The sequence below is a fragment of the Odocoileus virginianus genome, chromosome 10 (assembly GCF_023699985.2).
Source record: "Odocoileus virginianus isolate 20LAN1187 ecotype Illinois chromosome 10, Ovbor_1.2, whole genome shotgun sequence".
In the NCBI taxonomy this organism is placed as follows: Eukaryota; Metazoa; Chordata; class Mammalia; order Artiodactyla; family Cervidae; genus Odocoileus; species Odocoileus virginianus.
Genome location: NC_069683.1, coordinates 42,720,303 through 42,738,805, shown reverse-complemented (window position 1 = coordinate 42,738,805; position 18,503 = coordinate 42,720,303). Strand labels below are relative to the sequence as shown.

Here is an 18,503-nt window from a genome sequence, read left to right as displayed (position 1 = left end):
ACGGACAGTCAGCAGGTGATGCTTAGGCATCCTCCGAGATCTCACCCCTGCGCCGTTCAGGTGCTGACTTCCTGTGGGCTTGCAAGTGCCTGCTTTGCTTCACACCGTCTCTTCCACAGTCAGTATGCCATGCTAGTTTTATGTGCCAAGCACTGGAAATCTAGAGGAAGGACAGAGTGCTAGAAAAAGCATAGATTTTGGAGTCTGGCACACATGGCTTCAAATCCTGACTCCCTATTTTAGCAGTAGTTAGATTCGCTTTTGCAACTTCTAGACAGTAACCCAGTCCTTAGTTCTCATGTGTGCAAAAGAGTGATGACATTTTGCTGGACTACTGGCATGGACCAGAGGCCCTCCCATAAGAGAGGTTGCAGCAACAAGAACAAAAGTGCCACAGCTGTAAAAAAGGGCTTCAAAGGCAAAGAGGGTCAGTTCCTATCATCACGAAGGGCTGTACCTGCCCTTCCCGGGGTAACAAACTTTGAGTTTAGTCCCCAAGTAGGAAGGGAGGAAAACATACTTCAAATAGACTCAAGAATTCTTACAAGTAGATGCTAGGCCTGAGAGTAAGTATCATGTAGGACAAAACTTGGAGAAGGGAAGGGCAACCCACTCTGGTATCTTTGCCTAGACAATCCCATGGGCAGAGGAGCCTGGTGGGCTACAGTCCATGGACTTGCAAAGAGTCAGACACAACTGAGTGACTAACACTTTCAGGACAAAACTAGGCAGTGTGTCCTGACATTTCCCAAACTTGGGCTGGCTTTTGCATGCCATGTGCTTTCGGTGAGCAGGAAAGAACTATGGAGACCTGAGCAGCGGGTATGATTTGAGATTTGCTGCAGTACTTTGATTTTTTTTTATCGCTTATTCAGTAAATCAAAGCTCCTTGTTGTCCAACTGCTCTCTGCCCAGGAGTTGTCCCCTCTGCTCCTTTCTGTGCCTCGATCTCCCTGGGATCTCCTAGAGCCACAAGACTCACCCCCAAGTGAAAGGAGGGATGAGATCTTCTCTGTCATTTGTGAGTTTCTCAAAGAAAAGGCCCGCTGCTGAGTCAAAGGCATCATCACCCAAGACTGTGCTGCACTTGAGCATCTAAGGAACCTGAGTTTAGACTTGTTCCCCGTGACTCGGTCCCTCTCTCCACCCTGTTCCAGGAAAAGGAGCATTCCTTCTGGTGTCTCATCACATACCTAGCTTAGAGATTTAAGTGGTTGGTTGTGAGTTTTTTTTTCTTTTTCCTTAAGCTGTTTTTTAACAACCCAGCAAAAGAGCCTTCCTGGTTCATTTGGAAATGTGGTTTGAGTGTATATGTGGCAGAGGAGTGGGGAGGCGACGGGGTGGAAGAAGATCTAGAGCCGATAGATGCTGGAGTGAGAATTCAGAGAGGAATAACCTAAATAACCTAACCCTAAATAAAAGGGATGTCAGAAATCCCGTGGGGCAGTTGAGTTCTGTGCATTATCACGTTCATTCTCTGGGGGAAAACATCATTTTTACTGCCTCCTCTCATTAGAGATTTCCAGAAAGAAACTGTTTATGACATGTTCTGATGGATCATCTTGACCCTAGGGAGCTGATTAGCTCACAGGCCTACCTAGCATAGGCTTTGGGGGTTAGCATCAGCTTGACAGAAAGATAACCCCTTGAAAGCCAGGTGTCATGGTTTGATAGAAATAATTATGCCTCTTCTGTGTACCAGAGTCCTCAGGAGTTTTGGAGTTCAGTTCAGTTCAGTCGCTCAGTCATGTCCGACTCTGCGACCTCATGAATCGCAGCACGCCAGACCTCTCTGTCCATCACCAACTCCCGGAGATTGCTCAAACTCATGTCCATCGAGTCAGTGATGCCATCCAGTCATCTCATCCTCTGTCGTCCCCTTCTCCTGCCCTCAATCCCTCCCAGCATCAGGGTCTTTTCCAATGAGTCAACTCATTGCATGAGGTGGCCAAAGTATTGGAGTTTCAGCTTCAGCATCAGTCCTTCCAATGAATACCCAGGACTGATCTCCTTTAGGATGGACTGGTTGAATCTCCTTGCAGTCCAAGGGACTCTCAAGAGTCTTCTCCAGCACCACAGTTTAAAAGCATCAATTCTTCGGTGCTCAGCTTTTTTCACAGTCCAACTCTCACACCCATACATGACCACTGGAAAAACCATAACCTTAACTAGACGGACCTTTGTTTTCTTAGGTTGTCTCATTTAACTTTTATAGTCCAAGTATTATTTTACAGATGAGAAAATGAAATGTTAGCTGCTCAGTCATGTCCAACTCTTTGCAATCCCATGGACTGTAGCCCACCAGGTTCGTCTGTCCATGGGATTCTCCAATCAAGAATACTGGAGTGGGTTCCCATGCCCTCTTCCAAGGGATCTTCTTGACCCAGGGTTTGAACCCAGATCTCCAGCATTGCAGGTAGATTCTTTACCGTCTGAGCCACCAGGGAATCCCTTGCAGATGAGAAAAAACAGAGGCCAAAGTTAAAAACCCGTATGTGGGAACCAGAATACTTAGCCTTCCTCTCATGGCTTCAGGATTGAAGGAAAAGCTGATAAATCAGCTCCATCTTAGTGTCCCCTTATGAAACACACAGAAAAATATTTCCTTAGTATTGAGGTCTCCTGCTGTTAACAGAAAAGTAGTAAAATATTAATAGATGTTTTCCAAAGTATCTTCATACCTCTGCCTGTGATATTTCTGTATACCAGAAAAGGAGGCAAAATATGGAATAAATCAGACAAGGACATGGCCTGAGGTTGGCCCGAGGGGCTTTTTCTGAGCCCAGAGAGGGAACACGTGATCTCCACCTGTTGACTGACAGGAGCTGGTTACACATAGGACACTGACGGCTGTGAAAGATAATTTTCTTTTGAGGTCTTTGTTAAACATGGAGGTTTAAAGAAAGCTCTTTGAAGGCAGGACCATGTCTTATTTGAGCCGCTCAGTTACATGCAGAGGAGATCACTTTGTCCCCAAAGCCTTCCTAAAGCAGAGGCTCTCATCTGGTTGTTGGTGACATTGCATGAAGGCTCCTTTCCGTGAGCTGTGTGTCCAGGGTCTCTTATGGCATCGACCTGGCAGACGGCAGGGAAGACGAGGTCCAAACCCGTCTGTAAATCAGTTTACTGGAGAACCCACGAGTTTCCATATGAATTTCTACAAGCCATGTCTTTTGACGCAAAGCTATGCCTGAAGGAAAGTCTGGAACCAGCCAGAAGCACTAGCACACCCTGAGAGGAGAAGAAATGCCTTCTGGTCTGAATCCAGATCTGCTCGGAGCCTGCAGACCCGAGGTGCCTGTGAACAAGAGCAGAGCACATGGGTGGGCCCTGAGGCGCTCAGCAGGGCCAGTCCGGTGTGGGCCTCACGCCTCCCTCTCCTCCTTTTCCAGACATTACAGGTGATCTACCCGTACACCCCGCAGAACGACGACGAGCTGGAGCTGGTCCCCGGGGACTTCATCTTCATGTCGCCCATGGAGCAGACCAGCACCAGCGAGGGCTGGATCTATGGCACGTCCCTGACCACGGGCTGCTCCGGACTCCTGCCGGAGAACTACATCACCAAGGCCGACGAGTGCAGCACCTGGATCTTTCACGGGTGAGCCCACGGCAGGTTCTCGGAGGTGGCGGGACACGCAGCAGGAGAGCACGTGGAGTCCAGCGCTCTTGGTCCCAGACCTTCAGGGAAGGGCAGAGCTGGGGCACGGGAGACGTGGGAGACGGCGTGGCCTGCTTCACCCCGCCCGCCCTGCCGGCTGGGACATCTGTCAGAGCTCTCGATCAGAGAGTAAGCGTAAACAGGCTGCTCAGGGGACATATCTTCTGGCCCCAGTGTGTCATCATACCACCGAGTCTTCATGGCTTTGGGGCTTCTGTCCACTTTGTCCTGGGCCATTGCACAGACTCCCCAGAGAAGCAGGACAGAGTCCCACTATGCCTGCCAGCCAGGAGTGAACAGATTTGCCAAGGTCAGGGGACCTAACCGCCTGAGCCAGTCCTCAGACCTGGCACATGAATGCCTAGATGACAGAAACCATTTCTATGGACGTGGGTAACCTCCAGAGCCTAAGAAAGGCAGGAGGGCCCTTCCCCACCCAGGTCTTCTGTGGAGTGATAGTTTTCCAGCCACGCTTCACTCCTGCTTTGCCCCCGGACCAGCCTGCTCCCACGTTGAGAGTGGCCTGTGTTGTATGGCCAGCTTTGTCCTGATAGGTGCCTTTTGTTCCTCTTTTATGTTTCTTAATCCGAGATGTTCAAAGCCAGCCCTTCCCTGGTGCATTTGGGCATCAGGCCAGGGTGTGCGTGCTGGTTTGTTTCCCTCCCTCTTGTTCTTGCCATGTGCCAACGTGGCTGAGAGCCGGAAGCTCTGAACACCAGCTGCATGGTGTGTAACGTTGTTATTACTGTCATAAAAGAGAAGCAGAGACGGGCAATTTCACTGAGTGTTTTGCCTAAAGGGAGAAAAGAAAAGACAGTCCCCTCCCCTGATTAGCAGCAGGCAGACCACAAACCCGATGATGAGAAAGAGTATCTTCTTCCCTAATAACCCTCCCCAGTAAGTCTCCCTCTTCCTTCCCACCCCCACCCCATGAACATCCAGCATTTTGTAGCTCAGAATGGAAGGTCAAAGCTACCTCGTGTTCCCCAGACCTTTGCTTCTTCAGAAATGTTTCTAAGTTGGGTTTCCAAAGTCACCATTGTTTTTTGTTCAGTTGGTTGGACTTTTTTTTGGCCATGCCAGGTAGCATGTGGGATCAGACTCATGCCCCTCTGCCTTGGAAGCTCAAAGTCTTAACCCCTGGGCCGCCAGGGGAGCGCCCAAAGTAACCATTTTATCCCTATAAAAAAATAAGTGAAGCACAATATTCATGAAGAAACATAATCAAAAGATGATTTGAGAAGGAAATGGCAACCCACTCCAGTGGGTTTTTTGCCTGGAAAAATCCATGGACAGAGGAGTCTGGTGGGCTGAAGTCCATGGGATTACATGACTGAGCATGTGTGCATGAGGGTGGAGGGAGATGGGTTGGTAGCAATAAACTGGTAGAACTAAAAAAAAAAAAAAAAAAAAAAAGATGATTTAATGGTATCCGGCTCCCAGATCATTCTTACCAGTAGGGCTCACTGTGGAAGGATAGCATGTAGGGGAATTTTTGCTGACCCAGTTCAGGTCCCTGCATCCAGACCACTCTTGCCAGAGTTAGAGCTCAGCCAAAGCAGGGGGCAGCCTCGGTGACCTCAGTCCATGGATCCCAGGGAGGTCAGTGTATCACCTCCCTTTATTTTGGGAACTATGTCTGCAATTTCACTATCAGCTTCCACAGCCAACCCAGCTGAGAGTGGGGAAATACTAATGTATTAGGTGTTAGGGTGCCATAATTAAGAATTTGAGTTTTTATTCCAGTAGTCTTGGATTCAAATCCTGATTCTCCCATGCACCAGCTGTGTGACCTTGGCCAAGTTGCATGACCTCTCTGAGCCTCAGTTTGCTAATCTATGAATGAAGATAACAATTGCATTTCCCTCATAGGTATCTGTGAACACTGCTTCTTAGGGATCAGTGCCATGTATAAAACAGCACTGGGTCTAAAACAGCCATTAGCTTTATGGTTATTCTTTTCCTCTAACTTGTCTTTCCTGGTCCTCTTACATGCTCACCAAATCAGATGTCCCTTCCACTGCAGTGATCCTATAGAAGAGCAGTTCTCTCCTGTTTACCCCAGAAGTGGAAATGATTCAGAGAGGCTATCGGATGGTCTTGTTTCAGCCCTAATCCCAGGTAGCCTGGGGGAGGGAGAATCACGGGGCTCCTCAAGTAGGACCTGCTAACTTGCTGAGAAGTTGCAGGGGGGATTCCAGCATCAGGTAGGGACTTGGGGGTCAGCGACCCTTCACGACTCTTCTTCCTCTGTCCTTCTCAAGTGTTCTGAGTCCCTCCTAAGGAAATACTTTCCTACCACCTTTGTGAGAGCACCTTGCCTGGTTCTGAACATCTCCAGACACATGTTAGTCAGCTGGCGGAAGCCTCTGCATTGGAGTGGGCTAGCCAGTGCTCCTCCTCAGCTGACCCCCAGGTCTGATGTGTCCTTTGGAGGTGTTTCCATGGTAATTATGGGTGTCAGGTACATCGTCCTCTCTACTCTGCACCTCATCGGACTGTGGTCTGACTGGAACTGTCAGCCTCACGCTGTCTCAGGGAGTTGGGGCCTTTGATTCCAGTGACGCCTGAGAAGAGGAGGAGACTGGCAGTCTCCTTGCCGACTGAGCTGAAGGAGAAGGGATCCTGTCAGTGTCTTCACAGCTGTAATACAGTGCAGAAATCAGGAAACATGTACAGGCACGATGTCAGGATGATTCCATAGATCCAGACGTTTCAGGCCCTGGAGCTTTGATGAATCAGACAGTGAAACTGAATTTTCTTTAACTCTGTGATGTTTAGGAGGGTCTCAGTTTAAAATGAAAGCAGCCAGTCTGAGACTGAGTGGCACAAGATTTCCTTAGAAATAACAACAACAAAAAGAATAACCAGCAAGCTAACGGCTGTGTTAGAGCTGTTCTGTACATATGGAACTTTACCCTGGTTATAAAGCAGCAAGAAATCTAAAATTAAAATGTTCTCCCTTGACGCCACCCAGTGATGCAGGAGGAACTGTCCGTCTCATTTGCCTGACAACCATATTTGAATTGCAGTGTTTTATTAGATAAAGCTTTTTGGAAGCTTTGCTAATCAGAATAATTTAAACATGGCATGATCTGCTGCCTGTCTTTCAGCAAGACCTCTCTGGGGGGCTTCTGTAGTCAGTGTTACATCCAGAAATAAGAACTCTTGGCTCATAGCTCCACACAGCTGGTGAGAACGGTGTCCTCTAGAAAAATGCTGTATTTAGTCCTCTTGTTGGAGGTGTGATTGAGACGGAGAGGGGTTTGGAGAGGGAAGGAGGTGGCATAGGGGGTGACGGCCAGGGACTTCTGTGGCTTCACTCGGAGCCACAAGCAAAGTGGTGGGGAGGGTCAAAACCTTCCCTCTCCTTTGTCAGTTCAGATGTAAATCACTGTGGAAAAGATTAAAGGCAGCAGGAATTGTTTATTTCTTTAGAGCCAGAAAAAGCTGGAAACAGTGGTACAGAATTGATACCTCATTATTCTGCAGCATGCCTCTGGTGCCAGCCAGGCCCGTGGCACCCGAATAAGCACAGCATCGCAGGCCCCGTCCCTGCCCAGAGGGATGAACACATCTGTTCCAAGCACAGAAATCCATCCACCCCTGATTTATTAACTGCAAGACTTCAGTATGAAACAGGGCGTTCCTCATAAAAATATCCAATCACTGTGTTGCGTACTCGAAACTCATATAATATTGTCAATTATACTTCAATGAGAAAATTTCAAAAAGATGTTCCTCCTCAGTTAACATCTTCCTTGTCTCCCTCCACAGCTCTTACTCCATCTTAAACACATCCTCTTCCAACGCGCTCTCGTTTGGGGACGGCATCCTGGAGAGGCGGCAGTATGAGGACCAGGGCCTGGGGGACTCGACGCCCCTCACCATCATCTGCCAGCCCACCCAGGTAGGGCTGACCATCAGGGCCACATCCTCAACTCTGCTCAGGAGTCACTGAGCACCTGTTTTTTTACAAAGCGCGAGGCACTGACTTCTCTGTCCTGAAAGGGTTACCGATCTCTCAGGGCACACGATCCTAAAAAATAGACAGAGTCAGATGGGTGGTGCTGACAATGATTACCAGCTTCTGGGTCTAGACTAGTAAGGAAGACTGCTCTGCAGAGCAAGGGACGTGTTACCTATGAAGAAGTAACACAGTGGACCCTTGAACAGCCCAGGGGTTAGGAGTGCCAAACCTCCAAGCAGTGGAAAATCTAACTAACTGAGAGCTGGCCCTCCATCTACCCAGTTTGGTACCCTCATATCCACCACTCTGCGGATCGTGGAGTACTGTAGTATTTACTTTTGAAAAAAAAAAAAAAGCTGTGTATTAGTTGGACCCCATGCAGTTCAAACTCGAGTTGTTCAAGGGTCACCTGAAGTATTTATTTCACAGGGCATTGTGAAGATTAAAGGAAATAAGAATACGGTTCTTAGTACAGTATCTGGCACATAGTGAATGCTCCGTGTATGTCTGATATGTGCCAAAAAGTTTGCAGAATGGGGGAGTTGGGGGAGGGGGTTTGGGGTTTTAAAAGAACTTTTTATTTTGGAGTATAGCCAGTTAACAATGTGATAGTTTCAGGAGGACAGCAAAGGGACTCAGCCATACAAATACGTGTATCCATTCTCTTCCAAATCCCCCTCCCATCCAGGCTGCCACGTGACATTGAGCAGCGTTCCCTGTGCTAATACAGTAGACCCTTGTTGGTTACCCAGTTTAAATACAGCAGAGTGTACACATCCATCCCAGGGGCGTCCCAGATTCGCTAGTAGTAAAGGACCTGCCTGCCAATGCAGGAGATGTAAGAGATGTGGGTTCTATCCCTGGGTCGGGAAGATCCCCTGGAGGAGGAAATGGCAACCCACTCCAGTATTCTTGCCTGGAGAATCCCATGGACAGAGGAGCCTAGTGGGCTTCAGTCCATGGGGTCACACAGAGTCGGACACGACTTAAGTGACTTGGAGCCCACACGCACACATCCATCCCAAACTCCCTAACTTGTTCCTCTTGGCAACCATAAGTTTGTTCTCTTAAGTCTGTGTGTCTGTTTTCTCTTATAAATAAGTTCACTTGTATCATTTCTTTTCAGATTCCACATGTAAGGGATGTCATACCATATTTCTCCTTCTCTGTCTGACTGACTTCAGTTAGTATGGCAATCTCTGGGTTCATCCATGTTGTGGCAAATGACATTATTTCATTCTTTTTAATGGCTGAGTAACTTTCTATTGTATATGTGTACCACATCTTTATCCATTCCAGTGGAAGGGTGGTTTTGAACAGTATAGATTAATACAAAGCCAGTTGAAAGTTCAAGTGTGTTAGGGAACAAGAGACTGGCTGACATTGGCTAGAGTCCAGAACTTGAGTTAGGAAGCAGTAGGAGAGGCAGTGGGAAAGACCACAGCACCATCTCACATGCCAACCTTGCCAGGGCAACAGGAAGCACAGGTAAAGTGTGTGTACTGTACTGGCCAATGCCAAGTCCACAGGAGCTGGCAGCCCCTAAGGAAACTGGCAAGAGCTGCCTCCATCAGAAAGAAGAAATCTAGAAACATCTGTAAGGATCCATCCGCAGTGATGGAAACCAGGGTCATTCGGACAATCCTTTGACTGGACTTGCCAATTTCATCACCCAGAGGTAGCTGCTGTCCTCCCCGAACCATTTCCAGGAACACCATCGTGCGGGCAGCCGGACAACAGAGCCTAACCTGTGATTAGTACTGGCAAAGCAGGACCTTCTGGCTGGAGGAGACTATGGACCACGTGGCCTTACCACCATGGGGTGGAGATGAGGCAGGGGTATCTATGGTAATTAAAGTTCTCGCCTCCTGAAGAACCTGATGAAGCATCTCCTTAGGGGAAGAAGCTGTCCTCTAGATGGTGTCTCTCCATACTGGCTAGTTTTGCCTCTGAGCTGTAACTCAGGTTGTCTTCCTGTTCAGCAGTGGCCAGGTGTTACACCTATGAACAGCAACAGTAACGACACAACCACTTTCATAACCCTTCTTAATTTGCAGAGCACCTGCAATTCATCTCATAAAAGCCTCAGAATAGCTTTCGAGGTCAGTAGATGAGGCTTTCTACCCCCATCTTATAGACAGGCCAGCTTAAATCCAGGGTACTTAAGGGGCTTATTCCAATCAAATGTTAGTGAGACTTTTTCTAGAGCCCAGCTCACCCAGCACCCAGCCCTGAGACATGTCTACTTCCTTGTATGCCCCCACCCTTACCTACAGCCTTTCTTTGTCCACAGCCTCTGAGGATCAGCAGCCAGCCTGGCCCTCAGAAGAGATGCCTCTTCGTGTGTCGGCATGGTGAGAGGATGGATGTCGTGTTTGGGAAGTACTGGCTGTCCCAGTGCTTCGATGCCAAAGGTGAGTGGTTGGTTGGTCTGCTTAGCACTGGCATACCTCTCATGGCCTCTAGAGGGCAGAGTCAAGCTACATTTATCTAGATGGAGTCATTGTGTTGTAGAAAATGCCTCTTACCTGTTACACTGTAAGTCCTTCCTGATAGTCGGGAGTGTTAGACTGGAGGTGAGGACACCTCTCTCTCACCTATCAACTGGAACACCATGGACCAAAAAAGGCAGATGTCTTGCCCACAGCCATAGGACAGAGGCAGATGCAGGTGTCCTGATTCCATGTCCAGAACTCCCTCCAATTAGTTACCCTGGCTCATTTGGTTCTGTTTCCATTTGTCTAAGATAGGCTTGCATCTCAGAGAATCCGACCTGCTTTGGAGTGTCTGGTTGTTACTTTCACTTGAAAACCATCTCTTGGGACCTTCCCTGCTGGTCCAGTGGTGAAGACTGTGCCTGCCAAATGCAGGAGCTGGAAGTTGGGTCCCTGGTCCACGAACTGAGATCCCAGATGCCTTGTGGCCAAAAAAACCCCACAAAACATAAAACGGAAGCAATACTGTAACAAATTCAGTAAAGACTTTAAAGAGAAAAAAGAATACTAGTTATTTAAGAAAAAAAGGCTTACCTCTTGCCACTTTTGTCAGCAGAACGGAAGCATGGATTTGAAGACACTCTGCCAAAGGAAGAGTGTCAGTATTTTCTAGAGAGCTCAGTTCAGTCTCTTGGGCCGAAAGGGAATGGAAGTGGAGGGGCCAGCAGGATCAGCATTAGAAGTCCTAAGGAAACAAGAAACTCACGTCACCTTGGTCTGACATTTCTTTCCAGGTCGCTACATACGCACCAACCTGAACATGCCTCACAGCTTACCTCAGCGGAGCGGCGGTTTCCGGGATTACGAGAAAGATGCTCCAATCACGGTGTTTGGATGTATGCAAGCCAGACTCGTGGGTAAGTGTCGCGGACTGACCACACAGCCTTTCCTGGCTACTTCTTCCAAAGACTGGCTCCGGTGGATATGCCAAGGACACTGCCTATGGCTCTCCTACAATTACTGCATTTCCTCAATTCAAAAGAGATTTATTAAGAAACCGTTAGGTTCAGGGCACTGGGTTGGTTTACCAAAGTGAACGAGGTATGATCCCTACGGAGGGGTGTGTGGCCTAGTAATGGGGCAAGGTCAGGCTCAGCATGGCAGGTAGGTCAGCTTCTGCGTGCGGGTGAGGAGGAGGCACTCGGTTGGCTGAGAGTGTAGAGGCCAGTCAGTCTCCAGGATGCTCAGCTCTCTGCAGGTCTGGTCCTTACCCGCCACACAGAGCCAGCAGCCTTGTCCCATTCAGTCATTTAACACACAAGGATTGATCACTTACCTAGTGCAAGGCACTATACTAGGTATTAGGGATCTAAGCATAAGTCCCTACCCTCAGGCAAGCTTCTAAGTGGATGAATATCATAGAGTGTGCTTTACTCAAGAATGCAACTGTGTACAAAATGTTATGGGAGCACAAAAGAAGACATAAGCCCAGAAGAGAGTATAAGTTAGCAGGAGGGCGGGAAGGCATCTCAGTGGGAGGATCCGCATCAAGTCATAGACGTGAGAAGCAGCATCTAGAGTACGGAGGAAATAAGCCGTCTTGTTTCTAGAGCATCAGTTGTGAGCAGAGACTGGTGGGCTGGAGACAGAAAAGTTTGTGGAAGACTTTGACCACCATGGAAAGGTGTTTGGACTTCATCCAGGAGAGAAACATGGGCATTTTACTCCTTGTCAGGACCAGAGAGGCAGAAAGCGAAAGACAAGAAGGGGTATGTCCCTTGGTCTTCCATAGAAATAACTGGGCAGGAGAGTTTTTGAAAATGAGACTGGGACTTCCCTGATGAAGATTGTTTAAGATTCCACTTGCCAATGCAGGAGATACAGGTTCAACCCTGATCCAGGAAGATCCCACAGGCTGCGGAGCAATTACACCCATGTGCCGCAGCTAGAAGCCTGACCAGTGCAACTAGAGAAAAGCCCGAGCAGCAACAAAGACCCAGCACAGCCAAAAATCAATCAATAAATTAAACAGAAAATGAGACTGAAACTGCTGGCCCCACGTGAGCCCCCATCTGAGAAGAGAGGTTTGCAGGGTCTCCCTGGCACCCTCTCTTCCACACTGAGAGTCATGCTGAGGCTGTGTAAATTATCAGATTGATTCTTCTCTGGTTTCCTTTGCAGGGGAAGCCTTACTGGAGAGTAACACCATCATCGACCATGTCTATTGTTCCCCATCCCTGCGCTGCGTCCAGACTGCATACAACATCTTGAAAGGTGAGACTTGATGAAGGTCAGCTAGTCCACCCCTCCGTCTCCAGGCAACCCAACACTTGCTAATAAATTACCCTAGACTCAGGGGAACATCAACCAATTCAAAGTTTTGAATTTGAGATGTTTAGCGATGATACTTTCAGATTACTTTGCAAAAAGTCCCCAAATCATACTCTGGCAGCAGAAGCAAGATGAAGAGAATATACAGATAATGTTTTTCTTGAAAATCTAAAGCCCTCTTCAGTGAACAGGCTTGTAAAATGTTGTTGTCTGGCAATGATTTAGAGCCTGCAGAGCGTGATTTTCTTTTTTTAGCACTAAAACAAATTGTCTCCTCCCACTCTGCTCTGTCTGCTTCTCCCTCTCAGCAGCAGCAGTTCTCCTAGGTGTCTGGAAACACGAATCATCCTTGTTTTAGTTGATTGGAGTAACTTCAAAAAGCACCATTGTTATATAAAGATATTCAGCTTTTGCCCTAAAATCCACAGAAGCCTGTGTTATAGGAATCTCCATTCTCATCTCACTGAGAAGAAAAAAAAACTAGAAGAAACAGGCTTGACTGTTTACTTGTACCAAACAACAAATAAGCCACAAACAGCTGAGGCAACAAGGAAATTACACTATATTTGAGACGTCTATTCGTTTACCTTAAGTAAGCCAGAATGCCACTATGTATTATCTTTTCCATTTGCACAGAAAAACTGGGCTAAATGCAATACAAAGAGTTAAATAGAGCCAGTTTCTACTCCAAGAAAAATCACACTATCATAAAAGACAGGAGTTGTGCACTGGCCTTGGCAAATATTCAACACTCGATTTTCTAGTAAAGAAAATTAATATATGATATGCAAATATAATGTAAGCTATTATAATGAATGCTAAGAATTTCTGAAGTTTCTTGATAAGAACATCTTGGAACTTTAGAAAGAATTATAGTAGTCATAGAGCTGTACAAACTACAAATAATGATTTTTTTAAAAATCAGAGACCAAAAAAAAAATCAGAAACCATTCAGAGTGCACATACATCCTGGTGGTGTCACCAGAATATTATACTCATGTGTTTGATATACAGCCATGAAAAACCCTTGTCTCAACCTGCATGCTTCTACCATCTTTAAGCTATATATAGCATCCAATAGGAAAGAGAAGATTTATCAGAATTTTTATAACAAGTTGGTCTCTAATTCACTTTTCCAGTGAGAACATTGTTGTACTTTGTTCTTCTTCATTTTATCTCTTAAGGTTTACAACAGGAAAATCACTTGAAGATCCGAGTGGAGCCTGGCTTATTTGAGTGGACAAAATGGGTTGCTGGGAACACCTTACCTGCGTGGATACCTCCATCAGAGCTAGCCGCAGCCAACCTGAGTGTTGATACAACCTACAGGTAACTCTAAAGCCACTGTTTCCCTGAGGTCACTGTGGAAGTACTCTTCCCCAGGTCAGGCTAAGTAAGGACATGAAGGACCAGGTGTAGCCCATAGACAGTTGTCCATATTGGTGGAGGTCAAGCTACAGTTAAAAAAAAAAAAAAACAAAAAATTGGAGAAAGTCAACATTCTCTTGTATTTGGCATTATTATGGAGTATCTCTCCCTCCAACACACATTCACTAGGGTTTTCTGATTTTACTGCATCCATTTCAGTGGCTAATAAAACCACCTGCAGTGCCAGAAGCACACACCAGCTAATGATCAAGCAGTTCAGAAGCTTGTTGGGGAATAAGCGAAACTGCAGTGCCTTGACTTGGATTGTCGCTTTCGATTTTTCAAAGTACTTTTAATTATCTTTATTTGTTACTGCCATAACCCCAGGATGGCAGCAAGCCACTCTCATATATAAGAGAGCTCAGTGACCTCTGAAAGTTACCCATGTAGTGGACATATCTGACAATAATAATAGCTTACCTTTATTGATCATTTTATTCAATGTCAAGCACTGTGTAATCAGCTTTATAGTAGTCCTTTGCTTTTTCCATTAGACTGTTATTGAAAAGAAATATTTGTAGGTTGTAACATAATTATATTAACCATCAGAAATCCACTCAGCACTTCTTAGTGACGTGATAGAAAAGGCTTTTTGTGTTATTACACGACTTACTGACTAAACAGTAACAACAAGCCATATTTTAACTATTTTTAATAAGCAATGAGATTTTCTTCACCCCTTTATTTGTTTTAAATTTTTTTGTTAGTTGTTATCATTACCTTGTTGGTGTGAAGTAAAGTTTCAGGCTGAGTGTAAGAAAAAAGAAATCCACTCAAGCAAGAATTCCACTTGAGCATTTATAAAATGTCTTGAGGAAGGATAGATACTCACAACCATTCAGATCAGTTCAGTCGTGTTCGACTCTTTGTGACCCCATGAACCGCAGCATGTCAGGCCTCCCTGTCCATCACCAACTCCCGGCGTTCACCCAAACCCATGTCCATCGAGTCAGTGATGCCATCCAACCATCTCATCCTCTGTCGTCTCCTTCTGCCCTCAGACTTATCCAGCATCACAGTCTTTTCAAATGAGTCAGCTCTTCGCATCAGGTGGCCAACCATGAGGAATTAAGTTCATAGTTCTTAAGACAGAATTTGGAACAATTCTTGACTAATACAAGTAGAGCTTTCTTCCTTGTGACATCCCATGACCTTTCACTTCAAATACTTACCCAAACCTCAAAGCAATGTGACTTTCTGGCTAAGGTCTGAGAGGGTTATCTTTTCTTCCATCCTCATTTTTGGCTCTGCAAAGACCTATAAATATGAGGAATGAGCATTCCTAAGAAATAAGATTAAATCAATCAATCAGATCCCCTACTGAAGTGCATCCTACAGTTCTTCCCAAGCTTATTCACACATACCCCATCAGTAGTATGAACAGAAGGATGAATGCCAACCTTGGGGTCAGGACATGGTTCACATTCCAGATTTTTTTTTCCTCTACAGAAAATCAAAATGTAACCATTTTGTGTTTGGGGGAGGGGAGTGAGGTTAAGCATCTAATTCTATAAATTAGTTGTGAAATTCACCCATCAAGCACAAGAGAGGCACCTTCCCTAGAGTCGATTTCCCTCTGAAAGTAATTATGTCAAGTGAGCAGTTCTTTTAAAGCAAGTAGTGGTACCCAAATGATTGAAGAAACATGGTGATGGGCAGAGAGGCAAGGACTAATAGCCAGAGTATTGTAAGTCAAGCAGGCACAGCTTATAGATCCATATCACCTTGAACAGGAGGGAGGAGATGCTAAAAGGTGGATTCAGGCTGGTAACTAATATACAGGCCTCGTCCATGGGTAATAAGACTCGTCTGAGTGTAGAAAGCTGCCCCAGTGGAGCTGGGTGGAAAGCACCAGACAGAAAAAACAAAATACACACCAGTTGGATGTGTATTTTGGACCCTGATGACTGGGGGAGGTAGCAGAAAGGGGGTGTGGAGCTTTGGATCTGGAGTATTAGAAGAACCAGTCAGACTTTGGTGTGGGACTCAAGGCAAAAGCCTGCTCATCTAGGCTGGACCAGAGTAGGCTGGGGAGTAGTGTGTGCCGGGAAGGATACTGTTCCAAGGATACTACCCGAGTACCCAGAGGTCTGGGTTCCAGTCTAGGTGGTGGTTGGAGACCCGCCTGACTCTGAGAACAGCACGTGGGTCCTGTAGATGTGGCTGAGGGGGGTGAGAAAGCTGTGACGGTTCCATCTTCATCGGGGCCCATTCAAACATGGAAGCCACTCACAGGTGCAACTTCAAGGCAAGAACTGACCACCAGGAACTGGATTCCCGCATCTTCCAGCTCTCCACTTACACAAATCGTGTGCATTACCATGTGGTTTCCCCTGCAGTGACTCCTGGGCCATACAAAGAGGCCTTTTGTCAAGAGTGCTGGGGGCATTCCTGGGAGACCAGGTGATGTAAATGGTAATGGAACTGGATGAGAAGGAAGGAGGAGAAGAAAGACTTTGCTTCTGAACAGCACGGCACATCCCTAGTGAGCATCATGTTTCTCCCTATTCCCCAGGGTGTTATGAGATTCAGAAGGTTGTTTCCTAGGAGAGAGATGCTTGCTATGAGAATGTTATTTAACTGAAAGTGGGTTTCCTTCAAATGGAACAGCATCCTTCCTCTCCAGACAGTAAACCCAAGTTCACAGAAGGGTAGTTTTGAGGAGGACACTGTCAGAAGCCATCCAGGGTAGAGAATAACTTTACAGGCATCAAGTTCAGCCTCAGGTTCAAGTCCCTGCTCTTAAGAGTTCTAATGATGTAAACAAGTCATCTGTAGCCTCCCCAAACCTTCTTTTTGTCATCCACAAACTCAGAATTTTCAGAAGTGTTGCTAGATGGGATAATGTTCAAAGAACACTGGTGCTCCGCACACAGCCTGACACGTGGGAACCTCTCAGTAAGTCTTAGCAGCAGCAGTGCCTGCTGATGAAGATGCCATGAGCACTCGCTTCAAGAACACACTAGCTCCTCCGTGCACCAAACACCAGCAGCAAAAGACAAGGAAGCAGAAAATGTCATATAGTTGTACTTTACAAAAACAAGATAAACATCTCATAGCCCAGAAAACTAAACAGTAAAGGAAGGTGGAAGCAGACACAAGTGACTGGGATTTAAGACATACAGGGTCACCAGGATCAGAGGGCCCTACTTGGAACACCCTTTTGTATGCCATGTACATTGTGTCATAACTATCATTTACATTGATAGCCTACTCACCCCAAACACACAGACTAGGTTCTCCTCATCTTTATGTTCTCTGGGCTTCTCCTAGGGCCAAGTATGTGGTCTCTGTTAAAACTAAGAAAGAAAAGGAAAGATTGGTGAAGTGTTATTAGCTCACAAACCCAATGGACCTAACATCTGTTTTTAAAACCTATCCTTAACAACTTCCCAACTCATTTTATGAGGCTAGCATTACCCTGATACCGAATAAGAATACTGCAAGAAAAAAGTACTACAGGTCAATACTCTCAACAAAACAGTAGCAAACCAAATTCAACAGCACATCAGAAGGATCACATACCATGATTAAGTGGGGTTTATCCCTGGGGTGCAAGGATGGTTCAATATGTAAAAATCAATAAGATATACCACATTGAATAGAATAAAAATTATATGATCATCTCAATAGAGAAAAGGCATTTGACAAAATATATCATCTTTTCATGATAAAAATGTTCAACAGATTGTGTACAGAAGGAACATATGTAAACATAATAAAAAACCATATATGGCAAGCCTACAACTAACACACTCAAGAGTGAAAGATTGAAAGCTTTCCCTTAAGATCAGGAACAAGACAAGGATGGCCACTCTCACCACTGCTATTTAACATAGTTCTGGAAGTTCTAGCCAGAGCAGTTAGGCAAGATAAATAAAAGGCATGCAAGTTGGAAAGAAACAAAACTCTATTTGCAGATGATGTGATGTTATATATACAAAATCCTAGAACTGTCAGAACTAATCAACAAATTCAGTGAAGCTGCGGGATACAAAATCAACATATGGAAGTCAGTGATGCACAAAAGGAAATTTAGAATGTATCAAAGACCTAAATGTAGAGCCAGACACTGTAACACTCTTAGAGGAAAACATAGGCAGACATTCTTTGACACAAATCTCAGCAATATCTTTTGTAATCCACCTCCTGGAATAATGAAAATAAAAACAGAATAAGATGTGATACATATATACAATGGAATATTACTCGGCCATAAAAAGAACAAAATGATGCCATTTGCAGCAACATGGATGGACCTAGAGATTATCATACCAAGTGAAACTCCTCTGTCTGTGGGTTTCCCAGGCAAGAACACTGGAGTGGGTTGCCATGCCCTTCTCCAGGGGATCTTCCCAACCCAGGGATTAAACCTGTACCCCAACATTGCAGGTGGATTCTTGACCCTCTGAGCCACCATAGAACCCCCCAAAGTAAGTCAAAGAAAGATATCATTCATATGTGGAATCTGATTTTTTTTTAATGGTATAAATGAACTTATTTACAAAACAGAAAGAGACTTTTAAAACAAACTTACAGTCACCAAATGAAAAGCAGGGTGTGGGGGGAGGGGGCAGGGAGGAATAAATTAGGAGCTTGGGATCAACGTATACACTACTGTATATAAAATAGATAACCAGCAAGGACCTACTGTATAGCACAGGGAACTCAACACTAT

General features: G+C 45.7%; 1 protein-coding gene and 1 long non-coding RNA gene across 2 annotated transcripts in view; one reads left to right on the top strand and one right to left on the bottom strand.

Moving 5' to 3' along the window:
• UBASH3B (ubiquitin associated and SH3 domain containing B) overlaps positions 1 to 18,503 on the top strand; it is a 151,426-nt gene that overhangs the window by 123,126 nt on the left and 9,797 nt on the right. The window contains exons 6-11 of the mRNA XM_070473461.1: positions 3,393 to 3,601; positions 7,439 to 7,571; positions 9,925 to 10,045; positions 10,861 to 10,983; positions 12,248 to 12,340; positions 13,582 to 13,726. Of these exons, the coding sequence (XP_070329562.1) occupies positions 3,393 to 3,601; positions 7,439 to 7,571; positions 9,925 to 10,045; positions 10,861 to 10,983; positions 12,248 to 12,340; positions 13,582 to 13,726 (824 nt within the window). The remainder of the gene's footprint in view (positions 1 to 3,392; positions 3,602 to 7,438; positions 7,572 to 9,924; positions 10,046 to 10,860; positions 10,984 to 12,247; positions 12,341 to 13,581; positions 13,727 to 18,503) is intronic.
• LOC139037150 (uncharacterized) overlaps positions 7,528 to 18,503 on the bottom strand; it is a 34,509-nt gene continuing 23,533 nt past the window's right edge. Inside the window, exons 2-7 of the long non-coding RNA XR_011489977.1 lie at positions 17,044 to 17,124; positions 14,246 to 15,082; positions 10,903 to 13,851; positions 10,661 to 10,811; positions 9,902 to 10,547; positions 7,528 to 9,632 (exon numbers count right to left, since the gene is read on the bottom strand). This is a non-coding gene — a long non-coding RNA (uncharacterized lncRNA). The remainder of the gene's footprint in view (positions 9,633 to 9,901; positions 10,548 to 10,660; positions 10,812 to 10,902; positions 13,852 to 14,245; positions 15,083 to 17,043; positions 17,125 to 18,503) is intronic.